This window comes from Maniola hyperantus, chromosome 22 (genome assembly GCF_902806685.2).
Source record: "Maniola hyperantus chromosome 22, iAphHyp1.2, whole genome shotgun sequence".
NCBI classification, from domain to species: domain Eukaryota; kingdom Metazoa; phylum Arthropoda; class Insecta; order Lepidoptera; family Nymphalidae; genus Maniola; species Maniola hyperantus.
The window spans coordinates 3630693-3658404 of record NC_048557.2 but is presented as its reverse complement, the minus strand read 5'-3'; the positions used below and the strand labels follow the sequence as shown (position 1 = coordinate 3658404).

The window sequence follows — 27712 nt, the reverse complement described above, 5'->3', positions numbered from 1 at the left end:
CTATTTAGTATTCTAAACAATGTAGAAGATAAAATTTTCATATCATCATCATCATCATCAACCGATAGACGTCCGTTGCTAGACATAGGTCTCTTGTAAGGACTTCCACACGCCACGGTCTTGCGCCGCCTGAACCCAGCTGCTCCCTGCGACTCGTCTGATGTCGTCCCTCCACCTAGTGGGGGTCTTCAATCCAACACTGCGTCTTCCGGTGCGAGGTCGCCATTCTAGCACCTTGGGATGCTTTCTTTGACGTTCACCCCAACGTCAAAGAAATTTTCATATGTGTAGCTTGATATTTTCACCAAATATATTGATAGGTACATAGTGATATCATATTCTATAGGTTATGTGTATATTTGAAGAGACGAGATCCGTAGATATAAACCAGAGTAAACCACATGAGCTGTAAAGCTGAAGCTGGCATAGCTCGGAGCATCGATTAACGTTGGGGTCGCAAGGTGCTGGAATTGAGAACCTATAACCCTAGACCTACCCTAACCCGAAACCCTAGATACCAGAAAACGCGGACGTCTACTAGGTGGTCAGACGAAAGCGATTGAGTCGTACAGAGCCGTTAGACGAGATAGTGGAAATCACGAGTCCAGCCCAGTCCAAATGTCCAGCTGTGGTACTTGACATAGGTTCATCAGGTAAGATGTACGTGAAGTATCACCCTCCTCCGCGCCCTACCTCTCAAGTCATCCCACTGTACATAATATAGGTCCTACTTTAGAGCTAGCGCGCACCACGGAAAATTTCCGTACGTTTTTCCCCCGCAAAATCTGTGAACTATAGAACTACATGGAAGTGCGCGCACTGCGGAATTAATTCCGCACCGGATTTTGATAGATTAAAACTCTTTGCGGATTTTAAAACGCACCACAACTCACCGCACCGTGTGTGCGCTAGCTCTTAGTTTAAATGAAAATCGAACAGTCAGGCAATTTACTAATTTGATTTTTAAATCATATTAAAATTCGCTTTAAAATAATGTGCGTTTACTTGGTGTCCTACACATTCGTAACGATGCTCTCATAAATAATTTTCAAGTGTTTAAAAATGCGTTAAGACATGATAGAGATTAATGTGTAGATCTCCAGTTCCGGCAGATTACACTGAAAACTCGGCGAGCAGAAACGGGGCAAGGTCACTTTGTTTTGCACATAATATAATCCATACTAATATTATAAATGCGAAAGTGTGTCTGTCTGTCTGTCTGCTAGCTTTTCACGGCGCAACAGTTTAACTGATTTTGATAAAATTTGGTACAGAGTTAAGGAAAGGACATTTCGGAAAATTAAAGAGTTCCCACGGGATTTTTAAAATGCGATCTCACCTGGTGGTAAGTGGTTATGCTGAGATGGGTAACTTGGAAGGGATATGGTAGTTTTTATTAAATTCATACCCTTTTCATACCCTAATTTATCGGTTTATACACGGTATCGTACCGGAACGCTAAATCCGGCGGCTTTTCGTGCTCTCCAAGGGACGGGGGTGAACATAACATTATTTTGTCCGACCTGGAAATCGAATCTAGGGCCTCATGATCCGCAGATGAATAATCTAATCACTAAACCAACGAGGCACTTAACTACCATGCGTGGAATGCAGGATAGTAACACCTAGTGTCGGATTGCAAGATGTAAATGAGACGCGTTGACTCTCACTGTCCAAGTGATAGTAAACTTGCAGGTACAAAGCTTATTGTACACTAGCTGATGCCCGCGACTTCGTCCGCGTGGATTGAGGTTTATAAAAATCCTGTAGGAATTCCTGGAACTACTGAACCGATTTTGAATTTTTTTTCACTAGTAGAAAGCTACATTATAAGCATGTATCAGTATGTATCAGTTATTTGAATGTATGTATATTAGTATATTATAGTATATTATAGTATAGTATAGTATAGTATTATAGTATATTATAGTATAGTATTATAGTATACACACCACCTGGGAAAATATTCAGAGGAAAATTAGACTGCAGTCTAATTTTCCTCTGAATATTTTCCTATCCTTAAGGTTGCTTGGTAGAGATCGCTAATTAGCGATAAGGCCGCCTTTTGTATCTTCGTTCTGTCTGTGTTTTTTATTCTTTAATGTAGTCCTTCTTGTGGTTGTGCAAATAAAGTGTATTTATTATATTATTATTATTTCTGAGTGACATAGGCTATATATTTTATTTTCAAAAAAATTAGAAATCGCTACGAACTTTTTAATAAGTCACCCGTGCGATTAAACTATAAACCATCGTCCATATATCGTCCAATCGTCAACTATTCGTTTATCACTCGTCGTTTGCCGATATATAAACCGCCCACGCGAAGAATTCCGCCTTGACTCGTGAAAGCTTCCACTGCCGAATCGATCCGCAATATTATTAACTCATTAAAACACAGATATTGCATACAACGAGATAGTTATACTACGTAATAAATTATTTATCGACGGTCAATGGATTGTATATTGTCATCATCATCATCATCATCATCATCATCATCAACCAATAGACGTCCACTGCTGGACATAGGTCTCTTGTAGGGACTTCCACACGCCACGGTCTTGCGCCGCCTGGATCCAGCGGCTCCCAGCGACTCGTCTGATGTCGTCCGTCCACCTAGTAGACCCCCCGTCTTCCAACGCTGCGTCTTCCGGTGCGAGGTCGCCATTCCAGCACCTTGGGACCCCAACGTCTATTGGTTTTACGAACTATGTGCTCTGCCCATTGCCGTAGGAGTAGGACCAAGGAATTTCGATTGCACATTTTCGTGACTATAAATAGAGAAAGGATTTCTAGGGTTTCGTAGTAAAAAAACCGGTCACGCTAGTTAGACTCACGCACTGAGCGTTCCGTACTACAGTCCTATTATTTTTACATTTTGCACGATAAATCAAAAACTATTATTCATAAAAATAATTCTCTAGTTAATAATAACGCTCATAGCATAGAAAAGTTAAGAGGTGCGTGCGCGCGATCGAACCCCTGACCTCCCGAATAGGAGGTGGACGTCTTAACTACTAGGCTATCACCGCTTTTCACCGATTCCTGTATAGAATAGAAAAGGCATGCACGTGACATTACAAGTTACAACGTAGGTAAGTTTGTTCCAAAACCTCAATGTGAGTTAACCGGCTCTGATAGACTGGGTCGACGACACCGCTTTCCAAACCTGTTCTGATAACCGCATGCTACACATTACCAGTGTTAGCGACAGTAAGACACATACGTGTTCTTATTTACAAGGCTCTTTTATATTTTTCATACCACTCTCTCTAGGTGTGAAAAGTAGAGTATTGAACGTTTTAAAAACTATCGTGCGTGATTTCCATTATATTATATAATATCTGTCAACGGCTGTACTCACTCGACGTTAGCCCGACTAGTTTCGAACCATCCGGGGTCTTTTTCAAGTTTGCGCACGCGTCGCGATTGTGACTGCGCGCCGCGCGTGCCGCTGCCCGCAGAGCCTGTTGTGAGGGTGGCTGAGGCGAACTGACTCCCTTGAAAAAGGACCCCGGGTGGGTTCGAAACTAGTCGGGCTAACGTCGACTAAATACGTGAGTGCAACCGTTGACAGATATTATATACTTATAATAGAGTATTGAACTTGGGGGTAATACTGCCTTAGTCTTGGCGCCCCTAAACCCCGCGCTTCACTCAGGATTCTAGATGCAACCCCCTCGCAACGCTCGGGAGTTACTCTAGGATCCCTCGTCACGCTTGGATTTAACTTTGGAACGAAGTCGCGGGCATCAACTAGTATGCGAATAAAGTACGAGTGCATTTGGATGGCTACTCTATTTTTATATCTTACTTTCTAAACGTGTCAATTTGATATTGAGTTAGTTAAATAAAAATTCAATCTCATTATTATCTAATCAGCATATTATCTATATGTATGATTCAATTGCATTAATCATGAACCCCCCTATCTGTTTACGTAATTAAGTATTAGGTATATTATGCTTATATATTGCAATATTAATTAAGTAATGTTATCTATTTAATTGCGACTCAATAGCTACATACGTTTTCGTATTTCATAAAGTAAGTAAATATCACACTATTATTATAAAGGCGAAAGTTTGGGTGTATGTATGTATGTGCATGTTTGTTACTCTTTAGCGCAAAAACTACTGGACGGATTTGGCTGAAATTTGGAATGTAGATAGGTACCTAGCTTATACCCTGGATGAACACATAGACTACTTTATATCACAGAAATCGAAAAGTTCCCGGGGGATTTTGAAAAACGAAAATCCACTCGGACGAAGTCGCGGGCATCAGCTAGTTATTTAATGTAGTACATATACTAATATAATATAGTAGGTACGTATACTTTTAGGTAAATATAAGAATAAGCGCAGAGTTCAGTCTCTTCCTTGTTTACCCGACTACGGCAAAGCTAAAAGGAAGGGTTATGATTTTGGCAGTCTATATGTATGTATGTATGTAATATGTATACCATCTATGTGTGTTCCACTGTAGCGGCTAAACTACTGGGCCGATTTTGATGAATGAGGTGTCAATTGATTCCTTGTTATGGTCCGGGTGACATACATTTCATCAAACAAAATCGATCTGACGGATGTTACATCCAAAAAGTAGGGGTCTTTAAATCTTTTTTTTTGCTATTGTATCGAATGGGATGTCAAATGAAAGAGGAAATAATACTGAGTTCATAAAATATATATAAATATAGTATACTAGCTTGTGCTCGCGACTTCGTCCGCGTGGACTACACAAATTTCAACCCCCTATTTCACCCCCTTAGATGTTGAATTTTCAAAAATCCTGTCTTAGCGGATGCGTACGTCATAATAGCTATCTGCATGCCAAATTTCAGCGCGATCCGTCCAGTAGTTTGAGCTGTGCGTTGATAGATCAGTCAATCAGTCACCATTTCCTTTTATGTAAGTAGACCTATTTAGATTTTGATAAAATTATTTATGACGCTCTGTTCAGTCGTTTGTACTTTGGAAGTAAAGTAAAGTAAAGTACCTACGTGCGTTTTAATTTTATGTCGGGATCAGCTTTTTATCCGCGTCCGTAATTTCGCGTTTGCCCAGAAATAACCCGGTGGCCTCGACTTGACTCCAATTGACATTTGAAACAAACCGAGCGGTATTTAGAATCGAAAATATTGCCGCTTTCAGATCGAGTGACTTATAGTACGCGACAGGTCGAGATGGCAAATCGGGGTATGAGGCGGGGGGACGCCCCGCACACCCGCGCCAGCACGCACCGGGTTGGCGAGGGGGCTGTGCGGGTGTGCGGAGCGTCCCCACCCCGATTGCCATCTCTTACTATCTAGGTGGGTACCACTGTGCATTGGTTCGAAATGCCTCTCCTACCGAGATGAAACCGATCCTATTTCCTACCGAAATAGGGAGAGAGTGACTTTTAGCTCATTATTCAGGTTTTGGAGGAAACGGGGTAGATTACATACGGTAAGATGATGACGTGTGGCAGGTGAATAAAAATAAAACTTTTTTTAGGGATTAGTACCTCAAAAGGAAAAACGGAACCCTGATAGGATCACTTTGTTATCTGTCTGTCTGTCTGTCAAGAAACCTATAGGCATTAGGTTACTTCCCGTTGAGTCATGAAATTTGGCAGGAAGGTAGGTCTTATAGCGGACATGAGGGGGAAAATCTAAAAACCTTGTGGTTACATGACAAGAAAAAATTTAAAATGTGTTCATGAACAAAATATTGCTATTTTCAAATTTCAAAGTAAGATTACTATACCAAGTGGGGTATCATATAAAAGGGCTTTACTTGTACATTCTAAAACAGATTTTTATTTATTTTTAGGCATAATAGTTTTTGATTTATCGTGCAAAATGTCGACAAAATATGCTTGTAGTTACGGAAACCTCAGTGCGCGAGTCTGATTCGCACTTGGTGTTTTTTCTTTCCTTCTTTTTCTTTATGAGACCTCAGTGCTTATACCCTTGTCATGAAATGACTCGCTCTTATGACTCGCCACTTGGCCTACTTGTTACATCTACAATTCGCTGGCCTTCGCAAATAACGAGAAAGTTGTCTAATTAATGCCGGTCGCCAGAATTAACGATTCGCAAATTATATTCAACAATAATACGCTCTATTTACATTGATACTGAAGTTCGGCATACTGGTTCGTGGTTATTTTCCATAGCGACAGCCTTCGAAAATGTTTATCATGCGAAAACTTTACATACCTACCTACCTACCAATCCATCTTTAAAGGAATTTAACATTGCTACATTCGTTTTAATTAATTTATTGATGATTTACCAATAAACAGAACTAGCTGAGCCAGATCTCGTCCGCGTGGATTTAGATTTTTGAGATCCTATGGGAACGCTTTGATTTTCCGGGATAAAAAGTAGCCTTTGCAAGCTAGGTATATCTGTACCAATAGGTTTTATTTTTTATTTTTATTCAGATACAAGTTAGCCCTTGACTGCAATCTCAAGTGATGATGCAGTCTAAGATGAAAGCGGGCTAACCTGGAAGGGGTATAGCAGTTTTTATTAAACCCATACCCCTTTGGTTTCTACACGGCATCGTACCGGAACGCTAAATCGCTTGGCGGCACGGCTTTGCCGGTAGGGTGGTAACTAGCCACGGCCGAAGCCTCCCACCAGACCAGACCAGAAATTTTAGTAATTATAAAATTCCAAACCCCTGCCAGGAATCGAACCCGGGACCTTCCACTATTAAGACCACAGCGCTCACCACTGCGCCAGGGAGGGGTTGGATTTCCATTTCCACGTCTTCATCCATCTTAAGGAATTTAACATTTGCAACATTCGTTTTAATTAATTTACCGATGATTTACCAATATACGTAGGTAGGTACCTATCTAGATCTGACCCAGACATCGTCCGAGTGGATTTGGATTTTTTAAATCCTGTGGGAACGCTTTTCGGGGATAAAAGTAGCCTTTGCAAGCTATATCTGTACGAAATAGGTTCGATCCCCGCGTCTTTGTTCATGATACTCATGATTACATATACATGATACATGATTTGACTCGCTCCAGCAATGCACGGGGTTGCAATTGCTTGTACAACGGTATAATAATATTGTAAATTTATCACTTGAAAAGAGCAACCGCCGAGTTTCTTGCTGGTTCTTCTCGGTAGGAACGACATTCCGAACCAGTGGTAAATTAAACTAGTTGACAATTCAAAAGCGCTTGTAAAAGCTTACTTGAATAAAAATATATTCTATTCTATTCATGAAGATTTGTTTTTTAAATCCCGCGGTTGATTTTCCAGGATAAAAAGTGGCCCATAGATAGGAGTATATTACCTATATAGGTAGGTTCTTATTATTACGTTCTTACGTATTTACGTGTCACTATACATATAAGTTCCATGACGTGGAACATCCTTACAAGCTGCCTATGCTTCCACGGAGTGGGTAACGTTGTGAATACTAATCATACATCTGTTGTTTTTTTAATTTCGAGGTCCTTGATCCGTTTGACTATGTACCTACAGTACGCGGCAAAAAGTAATGTACATCGGCCTTTAGAATGACATTTCGGTTTTGTAGAGCGTTGTCTCCGTCACCAATATGACGTTTTGTCGGTCTCAACGACAGAGACAGTGCTCTACAAATCTGCTATAGGTATATCATTCTAAAGGTCGATGTAGGTGCCTACATTACTTTCTGCCGCGCACTGTACCTACCTATCCGACCAGCATGTTTGAACGTTCCATAACGATGATTTTTGCAGCATTCCGGGTACTAATGGCATCCTATTACTAAGCCTCCGCTGTCCGTCCGTCTGTCTGTCAGTGGGCTGTATCTCATGAAAGGTTATTTTTGCAGCATTTCGGGTACCAACGGCACCCTAGGTAGGAGGTACTAAGCCTCCGCTGTCCCTCCGTCTGTCTGTCGGCGGGCTGTATCTCATGAATATAATAGGTAGACGGTTGAACTTTTCAGTGTGTATTCTATAGCCGTTATAACAACAATAATTTTATAATGACCATGAAAATTAAAATTTAAAAAACATTGGTAGGTTAAAGTAAGTAGGCCCGGTTTCGCGATCGTCAAGTCAACGCATGTGACCGCTAGACAGAATTCCGTGTAAATTATCGCCACCACATCACATGCAGTCCGGGAAAAGTCAACTTTAGAACCTTATAAGTACACTCACCTTCTGCAACTTCAGCTCAAACACATGGGTAAGGGCGTACACAAATAATAAGAATCGTATTTAAAAAAACACAAAATAAAACCGAACGCACACACACGATGATGACGCACTGGCACCAAAGACAAAATCGTACGGCTACGTTTCGTAATCGTAACACTGCAACTGGACGCGAAAAAAAAAACAATTTGTCAAATGATGTTTTTGAATTTGGAATATAGCGCTCCGCCGTCGCGTCGCGAGCGCTGGATGCCGACTGGCGCTGCGCAAGCGACGGCCGCCGGCGAATCTAATTTTATCGCGCCAAGTAATACGAGATAAACTTATAAAGCCGTTCTTTATTGGGGAACTTTTTATATTTTATAGTAAGTACTAAGTACTTAAGTAAAATTCCCGTTGACCTAGAATCATGAAATTTGGCAGAAAGCTAGGTCTTACAGCAGACATGAAGGAAAAATCTGAAAACCGTGAATTTTTGGTTGCATCACAAGTTTAAGAATATTAAAATGTGTTCAATAAATATTGCTATTTTCAACTTTCAAAGTAAGATTACTAGGTATACCAAGTGGGGTATCATATGAAAGGGCTTTACGAGTGCATTCTAAAACAGATTTTTATTTATTTTTAGGCATAATTAATAGTTTTTGATTTATCGTGCAAAATGTCGATAAAATACGATTGTAGTACGGAACCCTCAGTGCGCGAGTCTGACTCGCACTTGACCGGTTTTTTTGTTTGGTATGTGAAATCGAGCAGACAGCCTCCCCGTCAAACGCTGGCCGCATACGTTGCTTAATGTTGGCCTTGTTGAAAGTTTCGCTTGGTGCATTGAACTTTAGCATTTGTCAAAGCTCCTGCGTAGCTTATGGTCTATACTGTCTCTATGGAGGAATATGAATGACTTTATATTGGAGTGCTGGTAAGTTGGTGGGAAAATTTGAGGAGATAGGTTACTTTGCTAAAAACTCGAAGTTCGGTAAATAGAAAGTACTTTGCCATGCCAAAAAAGCTGTGATAGCCGTTAGAACGTCCACCTTCTAATCGGAGGTCGGGGGTTCGAACCCGGGCACGCACCTCTAACTTTTCGGAGTTATGTGCGTTTTAATTAATTAAATATCACTTGCTTTAACGGTGAAGGAAAACATAAACATTTAGAGGCTCAATAGCTCAACCGGTATAGGAGTGGACTGAAAACCGAAAGGTCGACGGTTCAAACCCCGCCCGTTGCACTATTGTTGTACCTACTCCTAGCACAAGCCTGACGCTTAATTGGAGAGGAAAGTAGTCATTTAACATGGCTAATATTCTTTTTTTTTTTTTAAATCGTGAGGAAACCTGCATGGCTGAGAGTTCTACATAATGTTTTCAAAGATGTCAACCAATCCGCACATGGCCAGCGTGTTAGACTATGGCCAAAACCCTTCTCACTCTGAGAGGAGACCCGTGCTTTGTAGTGAGCCGGCGATGGGTTGATCATGATGATGATGACTTTGCCATATTCGAAAGTGATAATATAAAAACACACTAAGTCGAGGCCATTAAAGTTGCGTGGAAGCTATCAGCTGTGTACCCAGCTGCCCACAAGATAGTATGTTAGGTAGGAAACAAGTTGTTACATTGATAATATTGATACTTACCTACCTATGTATTTAGGTACAGTAGGTATATCAATGGTGCCCATACTTTTTGACATGACTGCTGCGAAGGCTCACTGCTTGAAGACCAAAGTCTTCGAACAGTGCGTGTTGCCACTTGCCAGTGATGACATGTGGATCCGAGACATGGTCGCTAACTATGGGCCTCATAAGAAAGCTCAGAGTCACTCAGCGGGCGATGGAGAGAGCTATGCTTGGAGTTTCTTTACGTGATCAAATCAGAAATGAGGAAATCCGTAGGAGAACTAGAGTAACCGACATAGCTCAACGGGTTGCGAATCTGAAGTGGCAATGGGCAGGGTACATAGTTCGTAATACCGATAGACGTTGGGGTCCCAAGCAGTGGCGTGCACAGGGTTTGAAGCCAGGGTAGGCATAAGCTAGGTAGGAACCTGTTTACTGGCAGGTCATAATGAAAAATATGCATTGATACTCCCAAGGTACCTACTGGAATGGCGACCTCGCACCGGAAGACGCACTATTGGAAGACCCCCCACTAGGAGGACGGACGACATCAGACGAGTGGCGTGTGGAAGGGTTGATGACGATGATGATGATAATGATGTAGAAGTAAATATATCCTGTAGAAGTAAACATAACCTGTCTTGTCCAATTTTTAACCGACTTCCAAAAAGGAGGTGGTTCTCAATTCGGCCCGTTTTTTCCACTGGCACTTGAACTAGAAGCCCTATGATGGTATATTGCAAGATATGAATAAAGGCTTTGTACTTATCAATCTATTGTTACTTTCTACGGAAAGAGTGACTTTTTATCAGAATCACTATTTCCGTTAAGGAATAACGCGAAGCGAAACAATGGCGCTTCTTTTAGAAAGTTTCATTCGAGATTCAGACAATTTTATTGTAAGTACTTACTATAAAATAATAAAATATGTATCTATTTAATGTTAACTAGCTTATGCTCGCATCCGTGACGTTGACGTAGGCATCCGCTAAGGAAGGGTTTTTGAAAATTCAACCCCTAAGGGGGTGAAATAGGGGTTTGAAATTTGTATAGTCTACGCGGACGAAGTCGCGAGCATAAGCTAGTTAGAGATAATATTATTGGACACGCTAACTGTGTATGATTTGATACAACATAACATCACCGAAATAAAACTATGTCTGTCTGTAAGTACACACAAGGTGACCGCAGGCGCGTCTTTGGCGCCACGGAAGTGACATACAGAATTACAGTATAGAGACCATTTTATTGTGAAAAGTGTAGGTAATAACAGTAAAATATTGTCGTAACATTTAAAATGAATTAAAAAAAACCGGTCAAGTGCGAGTCGGAGTACAAGAAAAAACAGTTTTAGATATTTTTTTGCGATGTAACCCCAAATTCACGGATCCCGGATATTTCTCTTACTTGTCCTTACTTATAAGAATTGATTGCTACCTGCCAAATTTCATGATTGTAGGATAGGTACCCTATAGGTTCCCTTGACGGGTCTTGACAGACAGTCAGACAGGCAACGAAGTGATCCTATAGGTACGTGTTCCTTTTTTCTCTGGAGATACGGTACTCTAAAAATATAAGTGTAAAAAAGCTGATGAACAAACTGGTGTGATTACAAGAATTATACTCGATTTATATACAGGAGGAGCAAAAAAACAAGAATTACACGAATTTTTTACAGAAGGAGCAAAAAACTGAATGAAAGCGGTTGAAACTAGTAAAATTACCGTACCGTTTGGATCAAAATCACAAACATTGGGCTTTTTTTAGCACAGTTTTAGGCCGTTTTCCTTGAAACCCCAGTTCTAGTGGTTTAGGCTGTGCGTCGTTAGATCAGTCAGTCAGTCGGGAAAAGTCTGTTTAAATTAGGTAGGAAAATATGTACACGGGAAAACTTATACCTACATGACTCGCAAATTGCAATGTCCTCTATAGTACGCGACAGGTCGAGATGGCGGGATATGAGGCGGGGGGACGTCCCGCAAACTCACACGTCATTCTCGCTATCCCGCACTGGGATAGCGCGGGATCGAGCGCAGGTCGAAATGGCAATCGGTATGGGGAAGCCCCGCACACCCGCACAGACCCCGCGCTAATCCTGTGCGGATAGCGTGGGTAACGTGTGGGTGTGCAGGACGTCCCCCTGCCTCATAAGTCATACCCCCATTGCCATCTCGACCTGTCGCGTACTATGTAGAGGTACCTCAAGTTAAATACCTAGGTTGATATAGTGACGAACGAATTTACAAAAATTCCATATTTCCATATTTCAGACTACCTATTTACCTAATATTGTTCGTCATTACGTACGACCGTGTGTCACAGAGCAGGGATTAGTCACGCATCCTTCTAAAGGCTGATAACCGCATACGCTATCCGAATCAATTATAATGCTTGCAACCGCAGAACCGTTGAATAATAGTTTAGAGATGTTATAAAACTCCAGATAGGTAGGTACTAGGCAATTAAAAAACCCGGCCAAGTGCGCGAGTCAGACTCGTGCAACGAGGGTTCCGTATTACAGTCGTATTTTTTCGACATTTCGCACGATAATTCATAAACTATGATGCATAAAAATAAATAAAAATCTGTTTTAGAATGTACAGGTGAAGACCTTTCATATGATACCCCACTTGATATAGTTATCTCACTTCGAAAGTTGAAAATACTAATTATTAGTTCATGACCACAATTTAATTTTTTTTGTGTGATGTAACCACAAATTCACGGTTTTCAGATTTTCCCCCAAATGTCAGCTATAAGATCTACCTACCTGCCAAATTTCATGATTCTAGGTCAACGGGAAGTACCCTGTAGGTTTCTTGACAGACAGACAGATAGACAACAAAGTGATCCTATAAGGGTTCCGTTTTTCCTTTTGAGGTACGGAACCCTAAAAACGGCCAAGTGCGAGTCAGACTCGCGCAGGCGAGCGGCGAGGGTTCCGTACTGACCGTACTACAGTCGTATCTATATAAAAATCTGTTTTAGAATATGTACAGGTAAAGCCCTTTCATATTATGATACCCTACTTAGTATATTAATCTTACTTTGAAAGTGGAAAATACTAATTATTTATTTGTTCATGAACACATTTTAATTTTTTTTGTGATGTAACCACAAATTCACGGTTTTCGGATTTTTCCCCTTACGTGTGCTATAAGACCTACCTACCTGCCAAATTTCATGATTCTATAGGTCAACGGGAAGTACCCTATAGGTTTCTTGACTCTCACTCTTGACTCTTTATTAGTTTAAACACGGCAAATAGTTATGTACTTGCAATAGTTGTTAATAGTTCCTTAATCTAAGCGTAAATCATTATAATTTAATTTGATTGGCAAAGAAATCAATCCGCCATGCGTTAGAGTCGTGCCGGGCCTGAAAAAACTGTCTCTGTAGTCTGTACCTATTGAGTGTCGAAATAAAATTAGGGCGAGCTGCCAAAAATTTATAAGCTTTATCTTTCCCAAACAGAGTTAGTACTTTTATTTAGGTACCTACATCTATAAACACGCCACATGCCCCTAAGTACGCTAAAACTGCGCGCATCACCTCACCACCACCATTAACTCCCCATAGTCAAAGAAAAATAAAACAGAAGCATTGCGTACCTATAGTCCGCGACAGGTTGAGATGGCAATCGGGGTATGAGGCGGGGGGACGCACACCACCCGTGCTCGCCCGCACCGGGTTAGCGTGAGGGCTGTGCGGGGCGTCTCCTCCCCGATTGCCATCTCGACCTGTCGCGTATGCCGCATCGTAAATTATTCTTCGTGATAAGCGTTGCATATTTTATACTGTATTGAGATGTCCCGGGGCATGCCGAAAACTTTTTTGTCAGAAATTCTTAGGAAAAACCTTGGATGAATGGTATGGGAAAAACCAAACCCGAAGTTTGAAATTGACAGTTATAGTGCCTCGGAGAGCAAGAAAAGCTGTTGGTCTTGCGTCGGATTTCTCTCGGGTTATGTCGGATTGCCGTTCCATCTAACTATGAGAGTGCGCGAAGTCATCCTGTTTAAGTTCACAGATGTGCACTAAATGTTGGCTAACTAGTCATAATAATAATTATGCAACGTTTAAAGTAGTATTGAAAATAGTTAATGTATTAAAAAAATCGCATAGATCTGTGCATATATATACGATTTATCTATAGAGAGTCGTAGACCTTGCCCTGTGATGTTGCCACGATAACATATCAACGCGGCAAATAAGCAATGCTGTTTGTTTTCAGTTACCATGGTGACAAAACATAAACAAACATTTTCTTTTCAAAAAACAGGGGCTGTTCTTTGGAAAGATTCGCACGAAATCGAATAGGTACAAAGTTTCCTACTTAGGATACCTAACCACTGAGAAACGTCGATGCTGAGAAGATATCTGCAGATTAACTGACCATTAAAGTGAAGATAGTGTTAAAAGCATCAATATTAGTAAGCAAAGAGGGAGTTTAATAGTTCTGCCTTCTAGTTCCACTCTTCCTCAAGTGTTATTCTGAATACCCTTCTCTGAAGGTCTCTCGTTAACCATGGACCTCAATATCATGGACAAGCTGCGTATTCTAAAAATAGATACAGAACTACGTCCACAAATCAAAATGAAATCAATGAGTCGCTATTACTTCATAACCTCAACGAATCCAGGTGAACAGTTCTTCGTTTTCGCCTCCACCGCCGCTTGGCTGATACGGAAAACTGGCAAAGAATTCGAACAACCCAATGAAGAAGACGATCCCAATTCTATCACAGCTTCTATTTTAGATGTACTAAGAGAAAAAGAAATAGTAGTTGACTTCTCTTCACATAAACTAAAGCAAGGCTATGGAAACCAAGTGTGCTACATCTTAAACGTATTAGCTGATGAAGCTTTGAAAGTACATAACTTTGAATGGCAGAAACCTATAGCGAACATCCCCGATACAGAAGAATCAGTTGATGACTTAGATCAAGTAGAAGATGAAACTGAGATCATATTGGATAAAATTGAGGATGAAATGGGTATTTATTCAGGCGAATCAGAGGGTGAGGAATTTGGTAATGCAGAGGAAAAGGAGATTAATAATTTAGGTAATAGAGTACATGATTGGGAAGCTTGGAAATTGGAGTTGGAGAGAGTAGCTCCAGCGTTAAGGTTGAAAATATCAGCCGATGGAAGAGACTGGAGGGCGAGACATGGTCAAATGAGATCATATCGTGACGAACTGTTTGATAGATTCAAAACAACTGGAACACAATTGAACAAACTTCACAGCAACATCAGTTCTGTAATGGACAAAATAGCAGCTAGAGAGAATATTTTGAATGAACAATTCGAACCTTTAGTACGAGAATATGGGAGACTTCTCGATGAATTAACCAAAGTTACGAATGAATACAACGAAGTTAGTGTTGGTGTGACTGAAAGGCAAGAGGTGTTGAATGAGTTGACAGCTAAAGTAGACAACATAAAGCAGAGAACTGAATCTAAAGGATCGTCAATGAATGATAACTCTCCATTGGTCACAGCTAAAAAGGGAGTAGAAACATTGAAGAAAGATATTCAGGAACTAGACTTCCAGATTATAATCTTGCTATGGCTACTAATATCGAAGGAAAATCCGAAAAGCAACAATTATTTCGCCAACGCTGAATCTAGAATAGTTAATACTGAAGTTTACTAATTAGGTAATATTTACTAATAAATAAAAGAAATGTTTAATAAAAAAGAAATTTTATTGAATAAATAATATGTTGTAACAGTACAAAATAATATAACCAATACGCAATACAGCTAGCGTGCGCTATATTAAACTAACTTGTAAAATAAGCTTATTTTATACAAAAGTCGACTTTTCCTTTACAGTAGAAAAATATACATTTATATAACAACACTTAATAATTATGACTATATATATATATTTTTTCAGTAAAATAAGAGTATTGCATTTACAAAATATAATATGTTTTGGATTTAAAAGGAACATGCGATCTAATTTTTTTAATGATAAAAAATGAATATAGCTTACGACTAATATTTAGGAGTTTTACAATCACGTAAAAATTGACAATAATAACATTTTTATTCTATGAGTATTTGATTAATGGATGTAAAATAATAAAATAAAATAAAATGGTAACAATGCTGTACTTACGTAAATATTAATTTAAGCAAGAACATCGATATAAATGACAAGATATGGCGAACAAAATTTTTCACGGTTTAGAAACCAAATAAATCAGCGCTACCTCTTAGATACTAATGAACGACCCGTTTGAAATCCAGACGTCACTGAGGTTGCATTGGTGCATAAGCACCAATGAGTCGGTGCCATTTTGTTTGTTCAATAACCTTGTCCTAGCTTTTTCAAAGTTTCAGAGAATAAATAACTTTTGTGCGACGAATATTCTTTTTTTACTTAGCTCAATTATGTACACGAAAACATTTCGATCGTCAAAATGCATACGAATAAATTGCATACAATACAAATAATAATATGTAGATACTTAGTTAACTATACATGATAATTCAATAATTGAAAGTTACTTAGTTTTTAAGTTCAAATAAATAAAATTCTATTTTCATCAATATTATTTTGTAATTAAATCAAGTTTTCCATAGTCTTTCGAATTCGTTTAGGAATACGAAAACATATTGATAGTAAAAATCCATGTAAATAAATTAATAAATAATAATAATTAATTAGTTTAAAAAGTGACATAATTACTTTCTAAGTTCTAATAAAAAAATGATTTTATTAAGATTATTGTGTAAATAATTGGAGTATTTATATTCTTTGGAATTCGTTTGGGAATTAATACTGTGATTGAAATAATTTTATATGCAATACAAAAATAATATTCCGAAATGCCTAATATTTGCTTTCAATAAATAAAATGTTATGAACATGGATGCATATTCACTTTTCTTATAAACATAGTCACAATATTGACAGGGAGTAAGAAGACAGTGTGACAAGGCTGTCTTGGAATTTGAATGACATTGACAGGGGGCGCTGTTGGAGAACAAAGGCTTAGAATCTTCAAGCAAGAACAAAGGGGACACTTGACGGCAACGTTAGTTCCGATTTTCGCCACGCGCCAAGATAGCCTTGTCGCACTGTAGGTACAGTGCCAATTATAATAACATACAGATTAAAAAGCTCTATAAATCGACTATGCGCATTTGCTGAAGTGGTTTACCGGTCCCTGTAGACCATTTAAGTTTTTTTGACGCAAAATATAAATCTTATAATTATACATAATACTTAAAAGTCAGAATATTAGGCTACATATAGTCCGCGACCGGTTGAGATGGCAATTGGGTATTTGACTACATCAAAAATAAATTCTTTCTCAGTATTTATTAAATAGAGGGTCTTCCAAAATACGTAAAATCCACGTCCTTTGTTGGTTTTAAGTGTAATAACCATTTTAAATTATCGATTAAACTAAAAAAGCACGTCAAATGATTGTGACGTCACACACCGGTATTTCTTAGAATCTCGCATACTAAGCGCGCGTTTTGACGTTTGATAAAAAGTTACTGATTTGACTAGTTGTCAAATACCGTATCGGCGTATGTGGCAGAGGACGCCCCGCACGTCACTGGCACGCGCCCGCACCGGGTTAGCGCGGGGGCTGTGTGGGTGTGCGGGGCGTTCCCTCCCCGAATGCCATCTCGACCTGTCGTGTACTAAGTATATACATAAGTCTTATTACGTTGTATTTTCATATATGATTGATTAAAAATATACAAAAATGCGAATATATCTAAATGCTATGTTTTAAGATTATCATCGAGGCTGACGTTGTACTTTCTTTTGAGGTCGTCCAAAAACTCATGCTTCAATAGTTCGAGGCAGCTAGAAAAAATATAACGTTTATTGATGGCAAAAATATACCACAGAATAAAGAGATTACTCCCTTCATCATTCTACTACTTGAAACTCTAGAAACAATTTTACGGTTTTCGGATTTTTCCCTTTGTACTAATCTTCAGTTATAAGCATCGATATAAATGACAAGATATGGTCAAGTCAATGGTTATAACTAAGTGTTATATACTCACATGCGGTAATGTCGATCGGCTCTAAACGCTGTGATGTCAGGCGAGGGAGCGTGAGGAGTGTGTACGACGAACGCGTCAGGTAGTACGACTAGTTTGTACCCCTGAGCTCGCAGCTCTACGCTGTGAGACACCTGGAATTTTGGTAAGTCCATGTTGAGAGAAGTTCAACTCGAGCGCTCTCTACAAACGAACGCACTTTGCTTCTCATCTGAATATTGTCCAATCAAAATCAGAAGACACATATTAGATACTAGGAGATGCCCGCGACTTCGTCCACGTGGCTTTAGGCTTTTTAAAAATCCCGTGGGGACTCTGCTTTTTCGGGATCAAAAGTTGCCTACTATATGAATTTTCAGGACGCAAGCAACCAAAAATCGGTAAAATTGATGGGCCCTTAAGAATCCCGAGGGAACTCTTATACTCGAGGGAAGACTATATCCGTTTCGGGATCATGCAATCTATCCCTGTACTAAATTTTGTCCAAATTTGTAAAAAGGATAAGCTGTGTAAAGCAAGCAGACAGACAGACGCACTTTTATCATGTTCACAGATATCTTTAAAATGCCTTCTGATTTTATAACAAACGTACATCAGAGTTGCTACTTTTATGTTGTTTAGACTTACAATCAAGTTTCTATCGAAAGTAGTTTCCGCGACAAGATATATTCGGGGATAGATAGAAGAAAGTGTCGCACATTTTAACTACTACATCAAAGGCCGCGATTACATCTGTAAGTTTGACTTACGTAAGTAGCTTACGTACAGTCCAAGACCCTATTATTTGACAACAAATTGACAGCAAATTTACTACTGTAATGAGTAGTATTGTTAAAATAGTGTTTACATTAGTAAATTGTCGTAAGTCATGTAAGCTATTTACGCGAGTAAAACTTACAGGTATATCTGCGGCCTAACGAGCGTAAATGATTACAAAAAAAGTCATTAATTGTGGTTACCTTATTCCACCCGAAGCCCGAAAACCGTGTGTCATACTTGGGCACTGTTCTGTGCACCACTAGATACGGCTCATAATCCGATTCCCACTCAACCTAAAATAACGTTTAATTTTAACCAGGCGATAACATTAATAATTATATTCTACGCGTCGCTCCCAGAAAATTTGATTTTGTTTAGGTATCGCTAAATCTTGCAAAAAAATAAAATTTACATTATTTTCACAACAGACAAAGGGAAATTCATTTAAGTCAAAATTCATTCAGAAAAAGTTTACGCAGTCGACAAAGGGGTTTGCCAAGGTAGTCCATCAATGAAAGAATTGTAAGCTAGTATGTGGTAGTGCATCAATAAAAGAATTGTAAGCATTCGTATTGGGCATCATAGATTAATAAACAAGCACTATTTTGTACATAGAACTCGAGGAGGGACTTTAGTAAAGCAAAAATAGAAAGTTTTAAATTAAAAAAAAATTATTTCAAGCAATAAAAGTTTTATATAATTTTATAAAAATTGTTTAAAAATAAACCATGTTGATTGAGTTTTTTTTTCTAGCTTTTAATTCTAGAGTTTCAGGAATACGTAAAAACAAAAGGTTGAAAAAAGGAATCCTTACGTCATAAGGCGCTTTAGAAGTGGTCCACTTGTTGTAGTTAGTGGCTCGATGTCCCCTGGGCCACTCTCGCGCTCTGAAGGGGGCTACGTCCCCGGCCGCGTGTCTCAGAGACAGCCGGGACATGAGTTCCTTCTTGTACCTTGGCGGGGACGCGCGGTACCTTTGCGTTTCAAATGCTGGCACTACGAGGCACTGTCAAAAGTAAATAGTTCAAGGTTTTCAAAGGGTTTTTTAAAGCGAAAATTGAAAATTGGACTGCGATCTCATCTGGTGGTAAGCGAAGATGCAGTCTAAGATTGAAGCAGGTTAACTTGTAAGGGGAAGGGGTACATATAAATAACTTATGATTCCTGTTACGTAGATACTCTTTGTTTTTTTCTGGAAGAGCCTATGCCTATATTAGTAAATTTGTCGTAAGTTAATCATGTAAGCTTGTAAGCTACTTACGTGAGTAAAAATTACAGATGTAATTTTTAAAAGGGCCTTAGACCGCATCATTCACTTTCCACCAGGTGCGAGAGACAGTCACGGGCTAACTTGTAATGGGTTTTTTTAAATTGTTACCTTTTTTTGAGGATACGGGTTGATCAGTTTGGTCGCGGTCCTCAGATGGTGGTACAGGCCCGCCATGGGCACGAAGTCCGCGTCCATCAGGAACACGTACGGCGTGTTCACGTTCTCGAGGGCCACGTTCCGGAGGTAGTTCACTGGGTAATGCAACTGAGAAAATTATATCTATACAGATCATAGACTGGACCGGGCGTACGAGTATAGGGAATTAGAGGATGCCCGCGACTTCCGCGTGGGTTTTTTTTAAAATTCCGTTGGAACTATTTGATTTTCCAGGATAAAAATGTTGGCTATGTCAATTTCCAGGATGCAAGCTAACTCTGTACCTAATTTCATCAAAATCGGTTAAACTGTTGGGCCGTGAAAAGCTAGCAGACAGACAGACAGACACACTTACGCACTGCACTTCCGTCATCCGAGTTCTATCTAAGAAAAAAATATTTCTTACCGAATCGTGCTTGAAAACTAAATGGTAGCCAATATTAGTCCTAGTGCTAAGTGTTGAAGACCAATCTCGTATAAAACTCTCCAATTTCGTGACTTCGCAGTCCGATAGATATATTGCGGCACTCAGCGGACCTTGAATAGGATTTTCAAAAATATTATTATTATATGAGAAAAGGTGTTAATTTTATTTCCATTTGATACATTACATGCATATTTTTAAAAATGTTCCCAAAAATAAAATTACAGAAATAACAAAAATAAAACAACAAAAAATAAAACGACAGAGACAAAAAAAATATGGAATAACAAGAACAACAAAAAATAAAATAACAGATACAACAAAAAAATAACAGAAACAAAAATATGATCAAAACGACCCAAGCTGCCGGTGTGTTCAGGGCTCCTGGTTGAGGAACCTCCTCACAATGCGTGCTGTCTCAAGAAGTACTGCCCTAACTGTATCCTGCCCTTGATTAACAATTGAGTGGTAGTTTTTTGAGATGTTGGTCGAAATTATTCGCAATAAGTCTGGACTCGCTCGTACTTTTACTACTCGTGATTTTTTATATTTTATTGTATTCTTGGCTAAGTTATTATTATTTTATCTCATAACTTAAAAATAAATCTATTTTCATATATTTCTTATACCTTCCCAATGTTTGACCAATCTCTCCAAGAACTGCAATCTATCCATCGACAACTGCAGCACGAGTGTAACATCGAAGTTGTCTATGTCCATGTAATTGTAGTCCATGTAATACACGTGTGTGCGCAGCTTAATCCGTTGCGCTGCGCGGAAGCTCAAACATAAGTCGGAATGGTTCATCTAAAAGGTTTTCAGATTGTTGATTAATAAGAAAACATCCAGGCATGAGTCGCAGGCATCATCTTATTTAAAATAAATAAAATATTTAACTAAGAAAATGGGGCAGATTCTCTTCTTTTGTACACAATCTCTAAACTAAACTAAATTAACAGGTCTAAATCTAGTGCTATCCTTTTCCGCAAGCAACATTGTGAAAGGGATAGCAATAGATTTAGACGTGCCGCCATTTTAGTTTAGTTTAGAGATTATGTACAACGGAATTAGCCACAATATCTCTTTAACTAACATGTAAAACAAATGATTCCTTTAATCATATAAGGCCGCGATTACAACTGTAAGGTTTACTCACGTAAGTAGCTTACGTAATTAATTTACTAAATGTAAATGTGTTTACATTAGTACATTTGTTGTAAGTTAATTACGTAAGTAAGCTACTTACGCGAGTAAAACTTACAGGTGTAATCGCGGCCTAAGTAAATGTACCTTGTAAGTGACCACCTCTGTTTGTGAACATCTATGCAGCTTTTCCCTCAGCAGATTTCCATCAAAATTGACATAGGACTGGTGCATGTTTCTAAAAAAATCCGAATCTCGTATCCTGATGCTGTACTTGCTGGGAGAGTTCCAATGGATTATCTGAAATTAAAATGTTACGTTTTTGTCTATCCAAAAAACCTAAGATAATTTTAATGTTGGTACAACTGCTGCTATCAGTGCTATCACCGCCAATTAAAAACAAGGAACAGGAAAACTAATTAAAAACAAGTCATCAATCGCAGGTACAGCGTACTTGTATTAGTAGAAGTCAGTGTTAAAAAGAGGCTAAGTGCTAGTCAGACTCGCACACCCAGGGTTCCGTACGTTTGGGTATTTTTTTAACATTTTGGACGACAAATCAAAAACTATAATTGGTAAAAATAAATAAAAATGTGTTTTAGAATGTGCAGGTAAAGCCTTTTCATATGATACCCCACTTGGTATAGTTATCTTGCTCAGAATATTGAAAATACTAACTAACTACAAATTCACGGTTTCCGGATTTATTCCTTTACTTGTGACCTACCTACCAAATTTCACGATTCTAGATCATCGGGAAGTACCCTATAGGTTTTCTTGACAGATACGATGGAGAGACAAACAGGCAGACAGACAACGAAGTGATCCTATAAGGGTTCCTTTTTTCCTTTTGAGGTACGGAACCTTAAAAATCATAAATAAATCTTACCTTAACATTCTTGACATCCTCTCCGTAACAGTTCTTTGCTAGCGTCAGCATGGACATCTGGACATTGTACTGACAGCTTATACTATAAACTATGTACGGATTCATCTTTATAATAGCATTTATGACGTCCTGGTCAGCTAGCGTGGTTTCCTTTAACCTGTCCAAGTTCATTTTGACCGTTTTATGCCACGTGGCCGTCCAGTTGGTGGTTCTCCTTATTTTGTACAGGTCTAGTAACATTACGCCGGTGTTGAAACCGCGACCGAGCGCCGGCCAGCGGGTCTCAGTGTTGGAATACCAGTTGCTTTCGTTTTCCACTAAACCTATGTACTGGAATATCAATGTTTTTGGTTAAAATCCATACCCCTTCCAGGTTAGCCCGCTACCATCTTAGACTGCATCATCACTTACCACCAGGTGAGATTGCAGTCAAGGGCTACCTTGTATCTGAATAAATAAAAAAAAGACCAAAATATGTCCAGCAAATTGCTAATGCGCGTGGCCGCCATTTTAGTGACGTCACCACTAGAGTGAAGTTTCGAGCTGATGGTATATTTTTATTTCGGCTGTCGTCAAAATCACGTCATTTCGATGTTAATGAGACATGGTTCCAGCGCAATAGCAATTTGCGAGACTTATACCACAGAATACTTAAATAAACACCTTACAAGTACAGGAGGCTCACTCCGCAAGATGTTTCAATAAATAGTGACTCTTGTTATGACATAATAAAATGCAATTCAGCTCGCACAGTGCTCTGGCCTGTGGCGTTTCTCTTTCTATGGTGTTGACTCTATCTCTCTCTTTCTCATAAAAGATGTAAAGGAGGGCGCCGCCGTAAATATATTTCTTGGGTGATGTGACTTTGATGGCTCAAAAATCAGTATAGTGCATACATTTTGAGAAAGGACATTTGATCAATATAGTGCATAAATTTTGAGAAAGGATATTTTATCTATGTGTCAATTGTCATTTCAAAAATACGATTTTACTACCCGTGCGCGATAAGTTGAGACTCGCCTGGAATGCAACCCTCCGCCCGCTTCCCCTGTAACTTCCCCTCAAGCTCCCGTGTTGTACTGTAGACAACGCTATTTTTTTAACATCTTAGTCTCGTACTTGCTTACGTCACACAACGACGACGCGCTCCGATTTTATAATCTTTTCGTTAATATAGTTATTAGAGTTACTGCTTGTTATTTTGTGTGTTAAGTTTATTGTTATAATGAAGGGTAAAACTTTACATAACAAGTGGAGAGAGAAATCTCGTGTTAAAAGTGTTGGACTGAAATTGCAGAGTCGCGGGTGGAAACTTGTTGTAATTTTTTTTTGTCTACAGTACAACCACGCGTCTGTGGCGTCACCGCCCCCAGGTCTCAACTTATTGCGCACGGGTAGTAGTCCTTAATCTCAGGGTAAAGCATAGTTTTGACATGACATCACAAAAATAGTGTGTCCATTCACAAAATTTATGCAATATTCTGAAGACTTTTCTTAATAATTAATGTAATTACCTGATCGTCCGTCATATTTGTAAACATATGCCACAGCTCAGCAACATCACATAGAAATGTCAAATCGGAATCCAGTACAATCACTTGATTCAGTGAGTTGGGTAGTATGCTGGGGAAGAGAAGCTTGACCAGTGCATAGATGCCGGAATAATGCCTGTTTGGTATCCATCTCACTTCTGATAGTCGGTTCTGGACATTGTAACACGTGTAATTTACTGAAAAACAATCATTTCAAGCTTCTTAGTAGGATTTGAACCTTATTTTTAAAGCATTTAGAAGGAGATTCTGATTGGTTGACAATGGTACAGTGCGACAAGGCTTTTTTGGCGCGTGGCCAAAATTGAAACTAACGCCGCCATCTTGTGAAGTGTCACGCTGTCCCCTTATATGAGGTGTTCCTTAGTAAAAAATCTGAAATTGACTGTTTTTTTATACAATAGAGCCATGCCCTATACATAACATCACAACCAATCCTGATAATAGATACAGCATAAATGTGTCTGAATCTTAAAACTATATTTAGCACTAGGTAAATACAGGGTGTAACCAAAACATAGCGTTTTGTTATACTACTTAAAACAATCCAATACCAATATAGTATTTTTCAAACCCGCAATGTATAGCGTGCAAAACTCGGGTCAATGCCCCGCTTACGACGCGGCATTGACTCCGAGTGACCTATTAACGTAACGTTCGTTGACCTCTGGCGTCAGTCTGTATTTGCAATATAACGTAAACTTTTACAGAATAATAAGATTTTTTTGCGGTTATTTTATGGTATCATATCAGTAATCTTCAGTACTATCACCTGTCTTCGTTTTTGCCAGCGTTCTGGTTACACCCTGTATAGTATTTGAGCAGGTAAACATGATAAGTTGCAAGTCCATGGCCTATAAATGATTTTTATTATTCTTTCTCGATTTGGAAAAAGGAACGGCTCTCACAATTTCTCTTTCAGTTAAAATGTGATAAAACATACTCGATTTTCAACATTACTAACAATTAATTAGTAAAGATATTTACCATCAGGCAAGTCCCACGTATCAAACAGTTTGCTGATAGTGTGTTGTGAGCCTGTACCGACAATGAAATGGAAGTGCAAGGGGTTCTGACGGTGATGCAGCAAGGATTTGAGCATGGGAGTGATAAGCCTTGTACATTTGCCCATACACACCAGCGCTATGTGCACTGTTTCACATAGAGTGCCCGATGTGTCAGGGATCTGAAAAATTCCTTAAAAGTTCTGATCCATAATCTAAATATGACGAAGGAAAAGGTGAGTGACTAACTGACTGATATATCAACACACAGCTCAAACTACTGGTTGGATCGGTCTGAAAGGCTTGCAAATAGCTATTTCTTAGCAAATGCAGACATCCATTAAGAAAGGATTTTTGAAAATTCAACCCATAAGGGGGTAAAATAGAAGTTTGAAATTTGTGTAATGCTCGCAAATAAAGTCACGGCCATAAGCTTGTACAGAATACTTAAATAGTATAGACAGTGCATGCCAAACAAGTAGCCAGTCGATGCCGGCTTAGCTGGCATCATCAGGTTACCTAGCTCACATAGTTCATTTAAAACCACACCACAGATATGTGAACAAAACTATACACAGTTAGCTTAGCTTAGCTTATAGTGTGGCCTGCGCTTTGTATTTTTAGCCAAATATACCATTACAATTATTTTAATTTTATTTACTACAGAACCGCCCACAGAATTAATTACACACATATATTAAGTACTATCCTTTGCTTTCTAGGTCTCATGTAAACCTATTTATGGGCAGTTATAGTCGACGCATTTTAAACTGAGTCATCAAGTTATCTGTCTGTTTCGCTTGCACTTACCTACGACCTGTAAGTGTGAGCAAAACAGACAGATAATAATTCGACGACTCAGTTTAAAATGTGTGTGTTAAGAATTGTAATCAATAAGTTTATCTTTTACTAGCTTTCGCTAGCGGCTTCGTCCGCATAGACTACACAAATTTCAAACCCCTATTTCACCGCCTTAGAGGTTGAATTTTCAAAATTCCTTTCCTAAAGAATGTACACGTCATAATAGATATCTGAATGCCAAATTTCAGCCCGATCTGTCCAGTAGTTTGAGCTGTGTGTTGATACATCGGTCAGTCAGTCAGTCACCTTTTTCTTTTATATATTTAGATATAATGTTGAACAATAACAGAAGTAAACTTACCTGAGGAACTGAATAACCACTTTCCGACTCTGCAATATGATAAGATCTCGGCATTATGTTAAGAGAGAGTCGCTTCTTTATCACCTTATTCTCAGTCTCCAATACATCAATTCTTGATATTAACCACCAATAATAGACCACGGATACAGCAACCCATATCCCTAACGGCACACCTAGCCAGGGTCGAAAAAATAGACAGTTGAAGACATTCCTAGAGGTGAAATTCATTTTAAAGTCATGTTTTCAACTTTTCCTCCAAGATATTGTGATTGTTTAGTATTTGCATGTTTACTTCTGTGATTTCATCTTTTAAAAGTAGTTGTACCACCGGCTTCTGCAACACTGAAGGAGAGTGGAAGTGTTTGAGTTTTGTCCGTACTTATAATTATTTTTTACTATTTTTTTTTAGTTTTGTTTTGAAAAATCTTAAACCCACCCAGGGTTGTGCGCGGCATGGCAGTACACAAAAATGTTTATGTAAATAGAGAGAAGCGGTATACCTATTTTAAATTTACCTATCCAATTTACTTACGTAAAAGTTATAGATGAAATGAACGCGACTAAGGATTTGATGGAACTCTGAAATGTCGCAATAAATGCCTCTTGCTGGTGCTATAATAGGTCACTCGAAATATGCATGATCATTTTAACGAGAAAGATTTCAGATCTTTGCATTCAAATGTAAATTAATATCTACAATAATTCCCTAATTAATCTTAATTAATAGAAATAAATATTGAATAGTAGCTAACTCAACTCTCAAGTGCTCAAGTGTTTGACAACACAGACCAATAACATATAGGATACAGACCACCAACTCCATAGACGATGTTTGTTTCAGTAGTAAGGGGAAGTGGGAGGCAAGGAATTTATATAACAAATTGTCATTGTTGTAGTGATCGTCTGTCTCACATTTTATTGGTTTTTACTATGAGAATCCACAGGACCATCTCTTTCTAACTTTATATAATATATAGCAATTATATGCCCGGATTGTCGTAAATTAGGGATGGCGTGACAGCAGGAAAACCGTAACTTTTTAGTGATGTCCTTTTTACAGATTTTAACGGTTTTGCTATTAATTACCGATTTTCAGTATTTATCGGTAATCCTACAAATAATTTATTAAGAAATTTAGTTTTTCAAAAAAAATCAATCAAATTTATCAAAATATAAAAACTTTATTTAGAATAGACAATAACCATGTTCCAGTTGTAGTTGACGATAAGTGTTCATCTGTATTCTTAAGCTGTGGGCCACATCTCTGCTGAAGACTTGCACAGCAAGTTTCACCTGTAATGCATGGTTATTTTTTTATAGATAATTATGTTAATAAACTAAATTTGATAATGCAATTTAGATTTAAAGTAGACATTGGGTTTAAAATATAATTAAAGAATTTAAATGAGTAGTTTGGAAATTCATTAGGATTCAAATTTTTATTCAAAAAATTATCTTTTATGCTCATAATTATACTATCCTAATCCTAATGTTAATATTATAAACTAGCCGATGCCCGCGACTTCGTACGCG

The 27712-nt window shown here is 38.6% G+C and overlaps 3 protein-coding genes across 3 annotated transcripts in view; 1 reads left to right on the top strand and 2 right to left on the bottom strand.

The window, feature by feature from the left end:
* LOC117992922 (myosin light chain kinase, smooth muscle-like) overlaps window positions 1–8434 on the bottom strand; it is a 42450-nt gene extending 34016 nt beyond the window's left edge. The window contains exon 1 of the mRNA XM_034980646.2: window positions 8164–8434. The gene's annotated coding sequence lies outside the window, so the exon portion shown is untranslated. The remainder of the gene's footprint in view (window positions 1–8163) is intronic.
* Window positions 8435–14281: 5847 nt separating this feature from the next.
* Window positions 14282–15438, top strand: IFT57 (intraflagellar transport 57). Its single transcript, XM_034980556.2, has one exon. It carries the CDS (start codon window positions 14308–14310, stop codon window positions 15436–15438), a length of 1131 nt encoding a protein of 376 aa, XP_034836447.1. The 5' UTR covers window positions 14282–14307.
* A 39-nt stretch (window positions 15439–15477) lies between these two features.
* LOC117992844 (xylosyl- and glucuronyltransferase LARGE1-like) lies at window positions 15478–26969 on the bottom strand. Its single transcript, XM_034980555.2, has 13 exons — window positions 26712–26969; window positions 26180–26521; window positions 25001–25199; window positions 23978–24192; window positions 22464–22793; window positions 21722–21874; window positions 21061–21238; window positions 20414–20544; window positions 19960–20115; window positions 19396–19587; window positions 18782–18874; window positions 17826–17956; window positions 15478–17619 (listed from the first exon to the last, which is right to left on the bottom strand). The coding sequence occupies exons 2-13, from the start codon at window positions 26405–26407 to the stop codon at window positions 17535–17537; spliced, it is 2091 nt and encodes a 696-aa protein (XP_034836446.1). The 5' UTR covers window positions 26408–26521; window positions 26712–26969; the 3' UTR covers window positions 15478–17534.
* Window positions 26970–27712: the final 743 nt, after the last annotated feature.

Coding starts and splice junctions, on each gene's coding strand:
- IFT57 (XM_034980556.2), top strand. CDS start 14,308: ATGGACCTCAATATCATGGACAAGCTGCGTATTCTAAAAATAGATACA.
- LOC117992844 (XM_034980555.2), bottom strand. CDS start 26,407: ATGAATTTCACCTCTAGGAATGTCTTCAACTGTCTATTTTTTCGACCC. Junction 22,794..23,977: donor CAAATATGACGGACGATCAG/GTAATTACATTA, acceptor TTGATATTCCAG/TACATAGGTTTAGTGGAAAA. Junction 20,116..20,413: donor TAGTTTTCAAGCACGATTCG/GTAAGAAATATT, acceptor TAATTTTCTCAG/TTGCATTACCCAGTGAACTA.